The sequence below is a fragment of the Hyla sarda genome, chromosome 5, assembly GCF_029499605.1.
Source record: "Hyla sarda isolate aHylSar1 chromosome 5, aHylSar1.hap1, whole genome shotgun sequence".
NCBI classification, from domain to species: Eukaryota; Metazoa; Chordata; class Amphibia; order Anura; family Hylidae; genus Hyla; species Hyla sarda.
The window spans coordinates 383,466,438-383,481,763 of record NC_079193.1 but is presented as its reverse complement, the minus strand read 5'-3'; the positions used below and the strand labels follow the sequence as shown (position 1 = coordinate 383,481,763).

At 44.6% G+C, this 15,326-nt stretch overlaps 1 protein-coding gene and 1 long non-coding RNA gene across 5 annotated transcripts in view; one reads left to right on the top strand and one right to left on the bottom strand.

Annotated features, from left to right (window-relative positions):
- Positions 1-1,522, top strand: part of LOC130274501 (uncharacterized) — a 48,280-nt gene extending 46,758 nt beyond the window's left edge. Inside the window, exon 3 of the long non-coding RNA XR_008844403.1 lies at positions 1,172-1,522. This is a non-coding gene — a long non-coding RNA (uncharacterized LOC130274501). The remainder of the gene's footprint in view (positions 1-1,171) is intronic.
- Positions 1-15,326, bottom strand: part of TOP1MT (DNA topoisomerase I mitochondrial) — a 98,497-nt gene that overhangs the window by 11,096 nt on the left and 72,075 nt on the right. For 3 of the 4 annotated variants that reach the window (XM_056522906.1, XM_056522904.1, XM_056522905.1), the window contains exons 7-13: positions 12,180-12,272; positions 10,274-10,316; positions 7,248-8,194; positions 4,082-4,197; positions 2,005-2,126; positions 1,039-1,161; positions 118-305 (exon numbers count right to left, since the gene is read on the bottom strand). In XM_056522906.1, the coding sequence (XP_056378881.1) occupies positions 118-305; positions 1,039-1,161; positions 2,005-2,126; positions 4,082-4,197; positions 7,248-8,194; positions 10,274-10,316; positions 12,180-12,272 (1,632 nt within the window). Of the gene's footprint in view, positions 1-117; positions 306-1,038; positions 1,162-2,004; positions 2,127-4,081; positions 4,198-4,452; positions 4,610-7,247; positions 8,195-10,273; positions 10,317-12,179; positions 12,273-15,326 lie in introns of those variants that run through there. The other variant, XM_056522907.1, reaches the window with a different exon arrangement.

Below are 15,326 nucleotides of genomic sequence, written 5' to 3'. Positions count from 1 at the left end.
CGCTGTACAGATGATGCAAAGCCACAGCTTTCCGGACACTGAGATTTTGCAACAGCTGGAGAGCCACAGATCGGAGACCACTGTTCTGTACAATAGCAGGAGAACAGAATCACTCACTCGCTACAGTTTATAATGACATCTTCCGGCCGTATCCTTAACTTTAACATTCCCATTTTGGGGTGATCACCGCGGCCTCGGAAAAGTCCTGGGGGCTCAATCTTGAAGTTTCCAATTTTCTCTCGATGTCCGTCCAGCGTACAGAATCCATACTCCTCCTGAATCTTACTGGCCTCTTCTTTCAATTTCTGGCAAAATATAAGTAAATAAAATAAATAAATAATAATAATAATAATAAAATATACATATCATAATGTGAAAGTGGCTTAGTTTCAATCTATCTTTCCCTATCCTCCCCTCGCCTAGTCTCTCCTCCCCCCCTCTCTCCTCTTCTCCCCCCCCTCTCCTCCTTTATTCTCCCCTATCCTATCCTCCCCTAGCCTAGCCTCTCCTCCTCCTCTCCCTTCTCCTCTCCCCTCCTTTATTCTTCCCTATCCTCCCCTCCCCTCCTTTATTCTTCCCTATCCTCCCCTCCCCTCCTCTCTCCTCCCCTCCCCTCCTTTATTCTCCCCTCTCCTCCAATCCTCCCCAATTCTATCCTCCCCTAGCCTAGCCTCTCCTCTTTTCTTTCGTTGGAATTCCACAGTGTGAATGGGTCAGCAGAAGACCCAAAGCTAGATTAGTGCAGGGAATTTCGGCAGAATTCAGCGCAGAGATTCTGTAGTGTGAACATACTCTTTCCGTGCGGAATTAGCTGAAATGATAACCCATTATATTCAATTAGATTCCACTGAATAAAATTATGCAGGAATTGCAGGCAGAATCCTATTGAACTCATTAGGGCTTTGAATTTTGGCAGAATTCTGTGTTTTTAGCGCACAGAAAATCTGCTGGAATTCTGCAAAAATTCCGCTGCATGTTTTGCTTAACGGAATCCCGTGGTGTGAACAGAGCCGAAGTGTCGGGCACTTCAGTCCTCACCTGTTTCTCCTCTTTGGGTAAAGCTTTTCGGGCCTCGTTCTTATCGTAGAAATACTTGTGTATCTCCGAGAAGTCGCACTTGTACAGATGTTTGATTGTCTTCTTCTCTTCTTTTGACATTTGCTAAAACAAGAATAGAAGAGACTGAGACGTCACATGACCAGCTGCGGAGCAATAACTACAGCTCTGGAGGAGACTATATGAGACATCACATGACCAGCTGTGGAGCAATAACTACATCTCTGGAGGAGACTATATGAGATGTCACATGACCAGCTGCGGAGCAATAACTACATCTCTGAAGAAGACTATATGAGACATCACATGACCAGCTGCTGAGCGATAACTACATCTCTGGTAGGAGACCGATGTCACATGACCAGCTGTGGAGCAATAACTACAGCTCTGGAGGAGACTATATGAGACATCACATGACCAGCTGTGGAGCAATAACTACATCTCTGGAGGAGACTATATGAGACATCACATGACCAGCTGCAGAGCGTTAACTATATCTCTGGAGAAGACTATATGAGACGTCACATGACCAGCTGCAGAGCAATAACTACATCTCTGGAGAAGACTATATGAGACGTCACATGACCAGCTGCGGAGCGATAACTACATCTCTGGAGGAGACAGACGTCACATGACCAGCTGCGGAGCGATAACTACATACCTGGGAGGAGACCGATTTAACATGACCAGCTGCGGAGCACTAACTACATCTCTGAAGAAGACTATATGAGACATCACATGACCAGCTGCGGAGCAATAACTACATCTCTGGGAGGAGACTATATGAGATATCACATGACCAGCTGCAGAGCAATAACTACATCTCTGGAGGAGACTATATGAGATGTCACATGACCAGCTGCGGAGCAGTAACTACATCTCTGGGAGGAGACCGATGTCACATGACCAGCTGCGGAGCAGTAACTACATCTCTGGGAGGAGACTTACCGTTTTCCAATCCGTGAAGAAATTCTTCTGAAATATCTCCTTCGTGGTGTATTCGTGATCCAGCATCTTCCCATAGAACGTGGCCACTTCCTCCGCTGCCAGGCTCAGCTTCATCGGCTCTCCTGTATACAGAGGATCGGGTAATATTACCATGCAAGACAGGAGCTTCCTATGGAGAACGGCTTCTAGGCCATCACCTAAGCTTTTCTATATATAAGACGTCCCCTCCATAAGGCTGTAAAATGAGATTGTGTTATGTAAATTGTGCCTAATGGCTAAAGCGGACCCCATATGTGCATGGAGCATTTGTGCTATATACAGCATTGTTTCTAAACCAGGGTGCCTCCAGCTGTTGGAAAACAAACTCCCAGCATGCCCGGACAGCCTACGGCTGTCCGGGCATGCTGTGAGTTGTTTTGCAACAGCTGGAGGCACCCTGGTTGGGAAATACTGATATACAGCAAGGGAAGGGCTCACATTGCAGACAGAGCCTTATCTAATGCCGTCCCAACAAAGCTTTAAGCCAGTGTTTCCCAACCAGTGTGCCTCCAGCTGTTGCAAAACTACAATTCCCAGCATGTGCGGACAGCCAAAGGCAGTTTTGCAGTCACTTATTTTACCACGAGGTGTTAGCACCTTCTAGTGGCAGCAGCCTATAACCACAGTCTCCTGTTCCCCCAAAGAAACAGACAAGAAATTTCTGACGCTTGTGCACGGGATCTGAACTAATGTCCTGCACAAGGCTCTTACTGTAAAATCTGCAGTGTGTGTATTCAGCCTTAGGGTCCCCATATACATTAGTGAAAGGTTTACTGTGTATAGGGGCCGTCAAACTCTCCTTCGACAGATTACGTCAAGGGGAAAAGGATCGGACATGTTGTATTAGGAAAGATAAGCCCCTGCTTAGAGATGTCTGGCAGCAGCTTACCCCTCCTCTCTCCATTCAGACAAGAGGAAAGATAGCTGTCTGCCACACTGAACATTCATGTGTATAGGGAGAGAAGCTGTCGGCCATACTGAACATTCATGTGTATAGGGAGAGGAGCTGTCTGCCATACTGAACATTCATGTGTATAGGGAGAGGAGCTGTCTGTCATACTGAACATTCATATGTATAGGGAGAGGAGCTGTCTGTCATACTGAACATTCATGTGTATAGGGAGAGAAGCTGTCTGCCATACTGAACATTCATGTGTATAGGGAGAGAAGCTGTCTGCCATACTGAACATTCATGTGTATAGGGGAGAGAAGCTGTCTGCCATACTGAACATTCATGTGTATAGGGAGAGAAGCTGTCTGCCATACTGAACATTCATGTGTATAGGGAGAGAAGCTGTCTGCCATACTGAACATTCATGTGTATAGGGAGAGGAGCTGTCTGTCATACTGAACATTCATATGTATAGGGAGAGAAGCTGTCTGCCATACTGAACATTCATGTGTATAGGGAGAGAAGCTGTCTGCCATACTGAACATTCATGTGTATAGGGAGAGAAGCTGGCGGCCATACTGAACATTCATGTGTATGGGCAGAGAAGCTGTCTGCCATACTGAACATTCATGTGTATAGGGAGAGAAGCTGTCTGCCATACTGAACATTCATGTGTATAGGGAGAGAAGCTGTCTGCCATACTGAACATTCATGTGTATGGGGAGAGAAGCTGTCTGCCATACTGAACATTCATGTGTATAGGGAGAGAAGCTGTCTGCCATACTGAACATTCATGTGTATAGGGAGAGAAGCTGGCGGCCATACTGAACATTCATGTGTATGGGCAGAGAAGCTGTCTGCCATACTGAACATTCATGTGTATAGGGAGAGAAGCTGTCTGCCATACTGAACATTCATGTGTATAGGGAGAGAAGCTGTCTGCCATACTGAACATTCATGTGTATAGGGAGAGAAGCTGTCTGCCATACTGAACATTCATGTGTATAGGGAGAGAAGCTGTCTGCCATACTGAACATTCATGTGTATAGGGAGAGAAGCTGTCTGCCATACTGAACATTCAAGTGTATAGGGAGAGAAGTAAACCCTCCCCATCCCCTGTATACTGACCCTACCAGCTCTGCTCACCATCGTACAGAAAGCGCACGTCGTCTGGAAGCGGCTCGTACGGCGGCGCAAAGTACGGACCTCGATGCTCCAGGAACTTCCATTTCACTCCGTCCTCATAGTTCTTCTCCTCCCACCTAGAAGACAAGAATTTATATAACGAGATCCTATAAATCAGGGTTCATCCAGTGCAGATGGTTTGTTACAATGTATCGTGTAACCTGCAGCTATAAGGCTGTTGTGACCTTCTATCAGTGCAGATAAGTTCTCCCCTACACGTGTTAAGTCTGGACGTATTTAGATAAACAAGAGTGTTTCTCCCTGGTAATGATGGGGTTAAACGAGCAGAGGCGCAGTGAGGACACACGTGCAGTGCTGTCCCCTCCCCTCACCAGTGTCTGACGACCGGTTTGCAGCTCGTCGCTCGCCATGCGCTCACAGTCAGGTGGAGGCAGCGGTGGATCCTGAACACACAGCAGCCATGGCTGAACATGTCCCACAGCCGGCACCGCACACATGGTGGAGGACGCTCAGCTATGACCTCTCCCCTGGAAAGATAAACTTCCTGGAAAGCCACCAATCAGCCGAGAGCCTCAAAAAGCATGCTGGGAAAAAAAGGCGGAGCCTCGACCTGCCTCTGTGTTCTCACTGCCTTCATAGATTACAGCCCAAAACAAATGCACATAGGTACAAACACCTCTATATAGGAACGGAGTCCTGCAAGGATAGCCTGGAGCAGCGTCTCACATCAAGAACATAAAGGAAACATTAAAGATAGAAAACACTATCCACATAGCTAGAGGTCACGTGGGATCTGACGGGTTTCGGTCACTTGTACCTTAGTCATAGACTATGGATATTACGATTAAGATCCAAGTGACCAAAACACGTCAGATACAGTTTTATATTATAATGTTGTAATAAAAGATCAAGTTTTATGGGACCTGCCCAGCTGGAACACTTCCTTTACATTCCTTAATTAGGTTTCCTTTAAGTTAAATAAATATTAAAGAAATAACCAATTGTTTCCCAATCAGTGTGCCTCTAGCTGTTGCAAAACTACAACTCCCAGCTTGCCCTGACAGCCGTTAGCTGTCCGGGCATGCTGGGAGTTGTAATTTTGTAACAGCTGGAGGCACACTGGTTGGGAAACACTAGCCTTTGGTTGTCTGGGCATGCTGGGAGCCATACTTTTTCAACAGCTGGAGGCACCCCGGATGGCAAGCACTGGCTTAGAGCATTACTGCTTACTTAAAAGGAGTATTTCAGGATCTGAAAACGTATCCCCTATCCTAAGGATAGGGATAAGTGTCAGATGGCGGGGGGTCCGACCGCTGGGACCCACCTCCATCTCCCATACAGGCCCTGGCAGTGCGCACAAAGGGCGCGTGTCAACCACCGCACGAAGCCGCCGATTCGTGTGATGGTTGACACGCCCCAATTCTGTGGACTGCCAGGGCCCCGTACTGGAGATCATGGGGGTTCCAATGGTCGGACCACCCTCCCCCCAGTGATCTGACACATCCCTATTATAAGTTTTCAGATCCTGAAATACACCTTTAAGTAACCAGTAATGCTCTAAACCAGTGTTTGCCATCCAGGGTGCCTCAAGCTGTTGCAAAACTACAACTCCCAGCATGCCCGGACAGCCAAAGTAGAGAATTTCCTAACCAGTGTGCCTCCAGCTGTTGCAAAACTACAACTCCCAGCATGCCCGGACAGCCAAAGTAGAGAAGTTCCTAACCAGTGTGCCTCCAGCTGTTGCAAAACTAGAACTCCCAGCATGCCCAGATAGCCAAAGTAGAGTATTTCCTAACCAGTGTGCCTCCAGCTGTTGCAAAACTACAACTCCCAGCATGCCCAGATAGCCAAAGTAGAGTATTTCCTAACCAGTGTGCCTCCAGCTGTTGCAAAACTACAACTCCCAGCATGCCCGGACAGCCAAGGCTGTCCGAGCATGCTGGGAGTTGTAGTTTTGCAACAGCTGGAGGCACCCTGATTGGGAAACACTGCTCTATGTAAATGTTTACATGCAGCAAGGATGTCATTGACTCAGTATGGAGCTTCCATGGTGTCTCAGAGACTATGTGGAGGAGTTTAACCCTTTAAGGACCAAGCCCATTTTAACCTTAAGTACAAGGCCAATTTTTTTTGTTCCGTTTTCGTTTTTTCCTCCTCGCCTTCTAAAATCCATAACTCCTCTATATTTCCATCTACAGACCCATATAAGGGCTTGTTTTTTTTGCGTGACCAATTGTAATTTGTAATGAAACCTCTAATTTTACCATAAAATGTATGGCGAACCCCCCCAAAAAAATTTTAGGGAGGAAATTAAAATGAAAGCAACAATTTTGCACATTTTGGAGAGTTTTGTTTTCACACTGTACACTTTACGGTAAAAATGACATCTTTATTCTGTGGGTCAATACGATTAAAATGATCCCCATGGCGAGATACTTTTATATTTTTGTACCGCTTTAAAAAAAATCTAAAACTTTTTGTACAAAATCAGTAATCTAAAATCGCCCTATTTTGACCACCTATAACTGTCATTTTTCTGTATATAGGGCGGTATGAAGGCTAATTTTTTGCGACGTCATCTGTACTTTTTATTGATACCACATTGGCATATATAAAACTTTTAGATAATTTTTTATTAATTTTTTTAAATAAAATGTGTCAAAAAAGCTGCATTTTTGGCCTTTTTATTTTTTACGTTTACGCCTTTCACCTCACGGGATAATTTACATTATATTTTGATAGTACGGACATTTACGCACGCGGCGATACCAAATGTTTATAAAAAGAAAAAAAATGTAAGCTTTTTGGGGGTAGAATGGGAAAAACTGACAATTTTCATTTTTATTGGGGGAAATTTTTCAAATAATTTTTATATTTTTTTTTAACACTTTTTATGTCCCCATAGGGGACTATCTATAGCAATCCTTTGATTGCTAATACTGTTCAGTGTTATGTATAGGACATAGCACTGATCAGTGTTATTGGTGATCTTCTGCTCCGGTCTGCTCGATCTCAGACCAGAGCAGAAGACTCCGGGAGATGGCGGCGGTCATACACAGGACGTAAATGTATGTCCTGGTGCGCGAAGTCCGGCCAAACCAGGACGTACATTTACGTCCGTGGTCGTTAAGCCAACAAGATGGCTGCCGTGTGGCCCCTGACGCACCATTTCCACTTTGACTCCTCCTCTTTTTTCTTCTCCTCCTTTGACTTCTTGGCTTTGGTGTCTCCGGCGTCGCCCTCATTCTTCCTCTTCTTGTTCGCGGTTTGGTTCTTCTTGTTCTCCGGATCGGCCTTGGTCTTCTTGCGGCCGGGCACAGATTCCTCCTGTTCTTCCATTTCCCTCTTTATTCCCTTCGTGTCCTCGCCGTCACTCTCTCCGTGTCTTTTGGGGTCTTTGTTCTTGTGCCGCTTGTCTTTTGACTTCTCGTCCGATCCCTTGTGGGCCTTGTCCCGGTTTCGTCCCTTGGAGCCGTCTTTGGACTTTTGCCTCTTCTCGTCGGTCAGAGTGTCCTGGAACAGGTCCAAGTCCACCAGAGTCATCTTCAGGACGCTCCCATTCTCCTTGGGCAATGGGCGGAGGTCTGCAGGTTCTTCCTTTACCCGGTGGCTGTGTTTGCTCTTCTCTGAGCGGTCTCGGTGCTTGTCCTCCTTGGAGTCTTTGTTCTTCTTGGTCTCAGACTCTTTCTTCTTCCCCTTTTCCTTCCCTTCAGTCTTCTGATCATTTCCCACCTTGTCTTTCCTTGTGTGGCCATCTCTGGTTTTCTCGTGTCTCTTGCTCTTCTCTCCGTCCGCCTTGTCTCTCCTCTCGTGACTATCCTTTTTCTTCTCTTCTTCGTTGCGCTCCTTCAGCTTCTTGTCCGCTCCGCCCGTCTGGTCTCTCTTTTTAGACGGGTGCTGCGCCTTCTCAGGTTTGTTCTCTTTTTCCTTTAGGACTTTGGCCCCATTGTTATTGTCATCCATCGCGGAGTCAATAGGTTCCTCCGTCTGGTCTCTCGGCTCCTCAGAAGGAAACACTTGGTCTCCTCCAACACTAGAGCTCGGGACCACCAAATCAGTCACAGCCGAGCTGCGGAGTTGGGCATCACTTTCACCGATCCTAGGAGACCCCATCTGGATAAAATAAAGCAAAAACAACATAGAAATGCTAAAAATCACTTTGGGCAAATATGGATTCCACTAAGACCATGGTGTCATTTTAAAGGGGTACTCCGCTGCTCAAACGGTTCCGAACGCTGGAGCGTGATGTCATATCCCTGCCCCCTCCTGACATCACACCCCACCCCCTCAATGAAAGTCTATGGGAGGGGGCGTGACTTGCATTGAGGGGCGGGGCGCAATGGCATGCGGGGGCGGGGCTATGACATCACACGCTCTCGACGTTTGTTCCAACGTTCGGAACAGTTTGTTCCAAACGCTGAGCAGCGGAGTACTCCTGGAAAAAAATATTTTTTTTTAAATCAACTGGTGCCAGAAAGTTAAACAGATTTGTAAATTACTTCTATTAAAAAATCTTAATCCTTCCAGTACTTATTAGCAGCTGAATACTACAGGGGAAATTCTTTCTTTTTGGAACAAAGAGCTCTCTGCTGACATCACGAGCACAGTGCTCTCTGGACAGTTCTTAAAATGGACAGAGATGTCAGCAGAGTAGGAGAAAATCCCCATAGCAAACATATGCTGCTCTGGACAGTTCCTAAAATGGACATAGATGTCAGCAGAGAGCACTGTGGTCATGATGTCAGCAGAGAGCTCTGTGTTCCAAGAAGAAAATAATTTCCTCTGTAGTATTCAGCAGCTGATAAGTACTGGAAGGATTAAGATTTTTTAATAGAAGTAATTTACAAATCTTTTTAACTTTCTGGCACCAGTTGATAAAAAATAAAAAAAGTTTTCCACCTACCCCTTTAAGGCTAGGTTCACACTACAGAATTTCTAGTGCATCCAGGACCGAATGGATTCCATTGCTGTCCCCATAGATCACAATGTATTCCAGGCGGATTCCAGAGAAAGAATGAGCAAGAACGCCTGCTGCTAAGATTCCGTAGTGTGCACTGTGCAGCGGAATCCCATTACCAGCAGCGACATTCTGTTGCACCAGAGCTTGAAAATTCCATAGCGTGAAACCAGCACCTAAGACATAATAGACATTTCCAAGAGAAGCCACAATCTTATAACAATGGCGGATGTCACTGTCCCATTTATTTCAGCACAAGTCGTGCGCAGCTTTTTACCAACCAGGTTCTGAGATAATCCAAAAACTTGGAAAACCAAGCAACAAAATAACCAATAATATACTTTGTTAAAGGAGAAGTATCACATACAAAAACGTATCTCCTACTCGCAGGATATGGGATAAGACTTTTTCGAACGCTGGAGCTCGAAACTTCATAGCCCCGCCCCCTCATGATGTCACACCCCTCAATGCAAGTCTATGGGAGGGGGCATGACGGCCGTCACGCCCCCTCCCATTGACTTGCATTGAGGGGGCAGGGCATGAAGTCATGAGGGGCGGGGCTATGAAATCACAGGCTCCAGCGTTCTAAACAGTTTGTTCCAAACGCTGAGCTGCGGAGTACCCCTTTAAGTTTTTAAGAAATATTTTTAAAAACAATGGGGGAGATCAAAACCTGTTCAGAGGAAAAGTTGCTGAGTTCCCCAATCATATCTCTGCTTTCATTTTTAACAAGGCCTTTTAAAAAAATTAAAGAAGCGATCTGATTGGTTGCTATGGGCAACTTAGCAACTTTTCCTCTGGACGGGTTTTGCTAAATCTCCCGCAATAGGTCTTTGAGCAATTTTTACGCAGTGTTTATTTTTTGTGTGTTTTTTATTTGATCGCTTTTGGGCTATATTTTGCAGTTTGCACTCACTTCGCTGTATTTTTGCACAGGCGCCGTGATTTCGTGTGCACAGATAGATTTGTTGCATGTGATAGATGCAAACGTCTCGCACTGAAATGAATGCGACAGTTGCCCCAAAAATAAAAAGTGAATAAATGAGATAGAAGAGTCCACTAAACATCCTACTGACTTCACCAGGATTGACATTCATTTCAAGATTTTAGCTTTGAACAAAAAATGAAAAAGCAAAATATCATTGACTGTCCGCTGAGCGATCTGCTGCGATCTGTACAGAGAACGTAACAAGCTGCAGAATACGTCCCCGTAATGTGAACATGAATCCACCTACCCCTCGCTCCTCGGCCGCGTCCTTCTCTTTCATCTGATTCTGCCTAGAAAATAAACATCAAATTGTATCAAGTCATCAACCAAGACGAATTCTCCATATAAACATCCAGTCTAGACAATGCTCTGTGAGCTAAACATCCTGGACTCCAGACTGATACATTGTACATAGCTAGTCCTGTCCTCAGCTGAGAAGTGATACAATTGTATCCAGTCTAGACAATGCTCTGTGAGCTGAACATCCTGGACTCCAGACTGATACATTGTACATAGCTAGTCCTGCTCTCAGCTGAGAAGTGGAGACAATTGTATCCAATCTAGACAATGCTCTGTGAGCTAAACATCCTGGACTCCAGACTGATACATTGTACATAGCTAGTCCTGCCCTCAACTGAGAAGTGATACAATTGTATCCAGTCTAGACAATGCTCTGTGAGCTAAACATCCAGGACCCCAGACTGAGACATTGTACATAGCTAGTCCTGCTCTCAACTGAGAGGTGATACAATTGTATCCGGTCTAGACAATGCTCTGTGAGCTAAACATCCTGGACTACAGACTGATACATTGTACATAGCTAGTCCTGCTCTCAACTGAGAAGTGGATATTGTCTAGATTGGATACAATTGTATCACTTCTCAGCTGAGGACAGGACGAGCTATGTACAATGTATCAGTCTGGAGTCCAGGATGTTAAGCTCACAGAGCATTGTCTAGACTGGATACAATTGTATCACTTCTCAGTTGAGAGCAGGACGAGCTATGTACAATGTATCAGTCTGGGGTCCAGGAGGTTTAGCTCACAGAGCATTGTCTAGACCGGATACATTTGTATCACTTCTCAGCTGAGAGCAGGACGAGCTATGTACAATGTATCAGTCTGGAGTCCAGGATGTTTAGCTCACAGAGCATTGTCTAGACTGGATACAATTGTATCACTTCTCAGTTGAGAGCAGGACGAGCTATGTACAATGTATCAGTCTGGGGTCCAGGAGGTTTAGCTCACAGAGCATTGTCTAGACCGGATACAATTGTATCACTTCTCAGCTGAGAGCAGGACTAGCTATGTACAATGTATCAGTCGGGGATCCAGGATGTTTAGCTCACAGAGCATTGTCTATAGACTGGATACAATTCTATCACTTCTCCGCTGAGAGCAGGACGAGCTATGTACAATGTATCAGTCGGGGATCCAGGATGTTTAGCTCACAGAGCATTGTCTATAGACTGGATACAATTCTATCACTTCTCCGCTGAGGACAGGACTAGTTATGTACAATGTATCAGTCGGGGGTCCCGGATTTTTCACCACTGTAACACCCCCTACACTGAGAACAGAACTGACTGTACAGGTTTAGGGTAAATTTGCACAAGATGAATTCATTCCAAATTTTACTTGCAGATCTGTATAATGGAAACTTACAGCGGACAATAGTACCAGCCGTGCACGACACTGTCCAAACATCACTAATGCAGAAAATGCCATCCGATGCCGACTATAAAGCTGCTGCATATTTTCTGCCATGTTTTATTTGCATCAGATTTCAAAACCATAATTTTTCCTTCCTTTTTGCATAATCCAGAGGGAAACCGGCAAATCTGTGTCCAAAACTATTTGCTCTGGACTCGTCTTGTTTCTTTTTGACCAGTGTGAATATATTCTTTTATTGGCGCAGAATAAATAAATTCTCATTCACTGACAGCAAACAGACAAATGTAAAGTCTAAACAAATCAATGAGAGCACATTTCATTTCTATAGGCACCATGTGCATAAACAGCAGAGAAATAAGCGCCTGGTCGGGGATTCAGGTGAAAGGATTTATGCAGCTGATCAGTGTGAACGTCGCCATATATTTCCATTACACGTTATGCGCATTGTGGTAGGTTATCAATCAATGTGAATCACTCACCGATCTCCGTCGTCACAACGTCCGCTCCCGCACTCGGCCTCCTCCCGCAGGACATTGCTGTTCTCATCTAAGCCGGAGGCCGTCACCGGATGCCTACGACAGAGGACAACAGGATTATTTCCTAATATTCAATGACCTGTAAGGGCTCAGATGATCCGGGGCTTATTCTAATCTCTCCTGATAATCTCATCATATATACCATAACACCCCCCCCCCTATACATGACCATCATATATACCATAACCCCCCCTATACATGACCATCATATATACCATAACCCCCCTATACATGACCATCATATATACCATAACCCCCCCTATACATGACCATCATATATACCATAACCCCCCCTATACATGACCATCATATATACCATAACCCCCCCTATACATGACCATCATATATACCATAACCCCCCCTATACATGACCATCATATATACCATAACCCCCCCTATACATGACCATCATATATACCATAACCCCCCCTATACATGACCATCATATATACCATAACCCCCCCTATACATGACCATCATATATACCATAACCCCCCCTATACATGACCATCATATATACCATAACCCCCCCTATACATGACCATCATATATACCATAACCCCCCCCTATACATGACCATCATATATACCATAACCCCCCCCTATACATGACCATCATATATACCATAACCCCCCCCCTATACATGACCATCATATATACCATAACCCCCCCCCCTATACATGACCATCATATATACCATAACCCCCCCCCTATACATGACCATCATATATACCATAACCCCCCCCTATACATGACCATCATATATACCATAACCCCCCCTATACATGACCATCATATATACCATAACCCCCCCCTATACATGACCATCATATATACCATAACCCCCCCCTATACATGACCATCATATATACCATAACCCCCCCCCTATACATGACCATCATATATACCATAACCCCCCTATACATGACCATCATATATACCATAACCCCCCTATACATGACCATCATATGTACCATAACCCCCCTATACATGACCATCATATGTACCATAACCCCCTATACATGACCATCATATATACCATAACCCCCCTATACATGACCATATGTACCATAACCCCCCTATACATGACCATCATATATACCATAACCCCCCTATACATGACCATCATATATACCATAACCCCCCTATACATGACCATCATATGTACCATAACCCCCTATACATGACCATCATATGTACCATAACCCCCCTATACATGACCATCATATATACCATAACCCCCCTATACATGACCATATGTACCATAACCCCCCTATACATGACCATCATATATACCATAACCCCCCCTATACATGACCATATGTACCATAACCCCCCTATACATGACCATCATATATACCATAACCCCCCTATACATGACTATCATATATACCATAACCCCCCTATACATGACCATCATATATACCATAACCCCCCCCCTATACATGACCATATGTACCATAACCCCCCTATACATGACTATCATATATACCATAACCCCCCTATACATGACTATCATATATACCATAACCCCCCTATACATGACTATCATATATACCATAACCCCCCTATACATGACCATCATATATACCATAACCCCCCTATACATGACCATCATATGTACCATAACCCCCCCTATACATGACTATCATATATACCATAACCCCCCTATACATGACCATCATATGTACCATAACCCCCCATACATGACCACCATATATACCATAACCCCCCATACATGACCACCATATATACCATAACCCCCCTATACATGACCATCATATGTACCATAACCCCCCTATACATGACCATCATATATACCATAACCCCCCCTATACATGACCATCATATATACCATAACCCCCCTATACATGACCATCATATGTACCATAACCCCCTATACATGACCATCATATGTACCATAACCCCCCTATACATGACCATCATATGTACCATAACCCCCCTATACATGACCATCATATATACCATAACCCCCCTATACATAACCATCATATGTACCATAACCCCCTATACATGACCATCATATATACCATAACCCCCCTATACATGACCATCATATGTACCATAACCCCCTATACATGACCATCATATATACCATAACCCCCCTATGCATGACCATCATATATACCATAACCCCCCTATACATGACCATATGTACCATAACCCCCCTATACATGACCATCATATATACCATAACCCCCCTATACATGACTATCATATATACCATAACCCCCCTATACATGACCATCATATATACCATAACCCCCCTATACATGACCATCATATATACCATAACCCCCCTATACATGACCATCATATATACCATAACCCCCCTATACATGACCATCATATATACCATAACCCCCCCTATACATGACCACCATATATACCATAACCCCCCTATACATGACCATCATATGTACCATAACCCCCCTATACATGACCATCATATGTACCATAACCCCCCATACATGACCACCATATATACCATAACCCCCCTATACATGACCATCATATGTACCATAACCCCCTATACATGACTATCATATATACCATAACCCCCCTATACATGACCATCATATGTACCATAACCCCCCTATACATGACCACCATATATACCATAACCCCCCTATACATGACCATCATATGTACCATAACCCCCCTATACATGACCATCATATGTACCATAACCCCCCTATACATGACCATCATATGTACCATAACCCCCCATACATGACCACCATATATACCATAACCCCCCCCTATACATGACCATCATATATACCATAACCCCCCCCCTATACATGACCATCATATATACCATAACCCCCCCCTATACATGACCATCATATATACCATAACCCCCCCCCTATACATGACCATCATATATACCATAACCCCCCCTATACATGACCATCATATATACCATAACCCCCCTATACATGACCATCATATGTACCATAACCCCCCCTATACATGACCATCATATGTACCATAACCCCCCTATACATGACCATCATATGTACCATAACCCCCCTATACATGACCATCATATATACCATAACCCCC